Source organism: Phalaenopsis equestris, unplaced genomic scaffold (assembly GCF_001263595.1).
Source record: "Phalaenopsis equestris unplaced genomic scaffold, ASM126359v1 Scaffold194737, whole genome shotgun sequence".
NCBI lineage: Eukaryota > Viridiplantae > Streptophyta > Magnoliopsida > Asparagales > Orchidaceae > Phalaenopsis > Phalaenopsis equestris.
The window spans coordinates 1-1190 of record NW_018214686.1 but is presented as its reverse complement, the minus strand read 5'-3'; the positions used below and the strand labels follow the sequence as shown (position 1 = coordinate 1190).

The 1190-nt window shown below is 41.3% G+C and overlaps 1 protein-coding gene across 1 annotated transcript; it reads right to left on the bottom strand.

The window, feature by feature from the left end:
* On the bottom strand, positions 1 to 535 carry LOC110034930 (the record flags this gene model as incomplete). Its single annotated transcript, XM_020739170.1, is given in 2 exon segments — positions 1 to 97; positions 177 to 535. Coding segments are annotated over 2 exon segments (415 nt in total), but the record flags the coding sequence as incomplete, so codon positions are not given.
* Between the last annotated feature and the right edge of the window lie 655 nt (positions 536 to 1190).

Sequence of the window (1190 nt, the reverse complement as noted above, 5' to 3'; positions counted from 1 at the left end):
CTCCAACTTCCTCTTCTTCCCTCATGTCCAAATCCTCCTTCTCTTCTACCTCCGCTTCTTCTTCGCTCTCTTCCATCAATGCTTGATTCACTGCAAGCTGTGTCAGAAACAGGATAAAAACACCGTTGAGGCATTTCGTCGAACAATCGAGGAGCATAAACGGGATTCACGTTCACCTCTTCGAGGAACTTCTCATCCAGCTTGTTGCCGATTCGGATGGAAACCAAGATGGTGCCGATGAGGAGGGAGAGGGGAAGAACGAAGACGAGGAAGAGAGTGGACGCGCTCGGCTGGCCGGCGCGCACCACCGCCTGGTCTCCCCGTCGCGAACGCCGGCGATGAAGATGGCGGTTGATCATTGATGGGGATCTTAGGGTTTGGAAGGAGGAGAGGAAAGTGGTGCTGAAGATAGGAAAGGTACCTGCGGGGATCCGAGCAAGGAGACTGGGAGGTGAGTGCGGTAGCGCGGAGAGCGCGATGAGGCTCGCCGCCATAAGGGATGCTGTTAGAGACTTGTTTTTGGCTTCACAAATGATTGGGGAATATTAGGCTGCTAAAAAATAGAGATTCAAGTTTATTTATACAATTACGAAATTGTCCTTTGAAATATAGTTAAAATTTATGGTGAAAATAAAATTATTATTAAGAAAAGATTTAAAGAGATTTGTAGAGTTGAAATCAAGGTAGATTTGTAATTATGTTGAACAAAATCAAATAGGCCCTATCATTCATTGAATCATGTCGAGTTTGAACAAGTGGAGCTTAGTTTGAATTTAGTAGTTTCGAGTATAATTTCGCTATGTTGATGTTAAATATAATGTGTATAAAAAACTTGGTTGTTGTTTAAGTCAATAGGATGATCGAGGGCTACATTGGCATGGGTAAAATTGGTAGACTTAAATCTTCGTGATCACATGTGAGTACATTGATATATGTTAACTTTCTCTGTCACATGTGATTGAAGGTGGCATAAGATAATGTGCGGGATCATGACATTGTTGTCATCATTGATGGTCAGCTCGCTCACTCAGGCCTATCTTGATATGAGTAATACTTTATAGTGTCCAATTATATGAACACACACAAATTATAATTCAAATTGATTTGAAAAATGTTATATGACATTGGGAGTTGCACCCCTTAACATGCCTAAAATATAGGAGTTCGTTAAGGCAAAAAAAAAAAAAAAA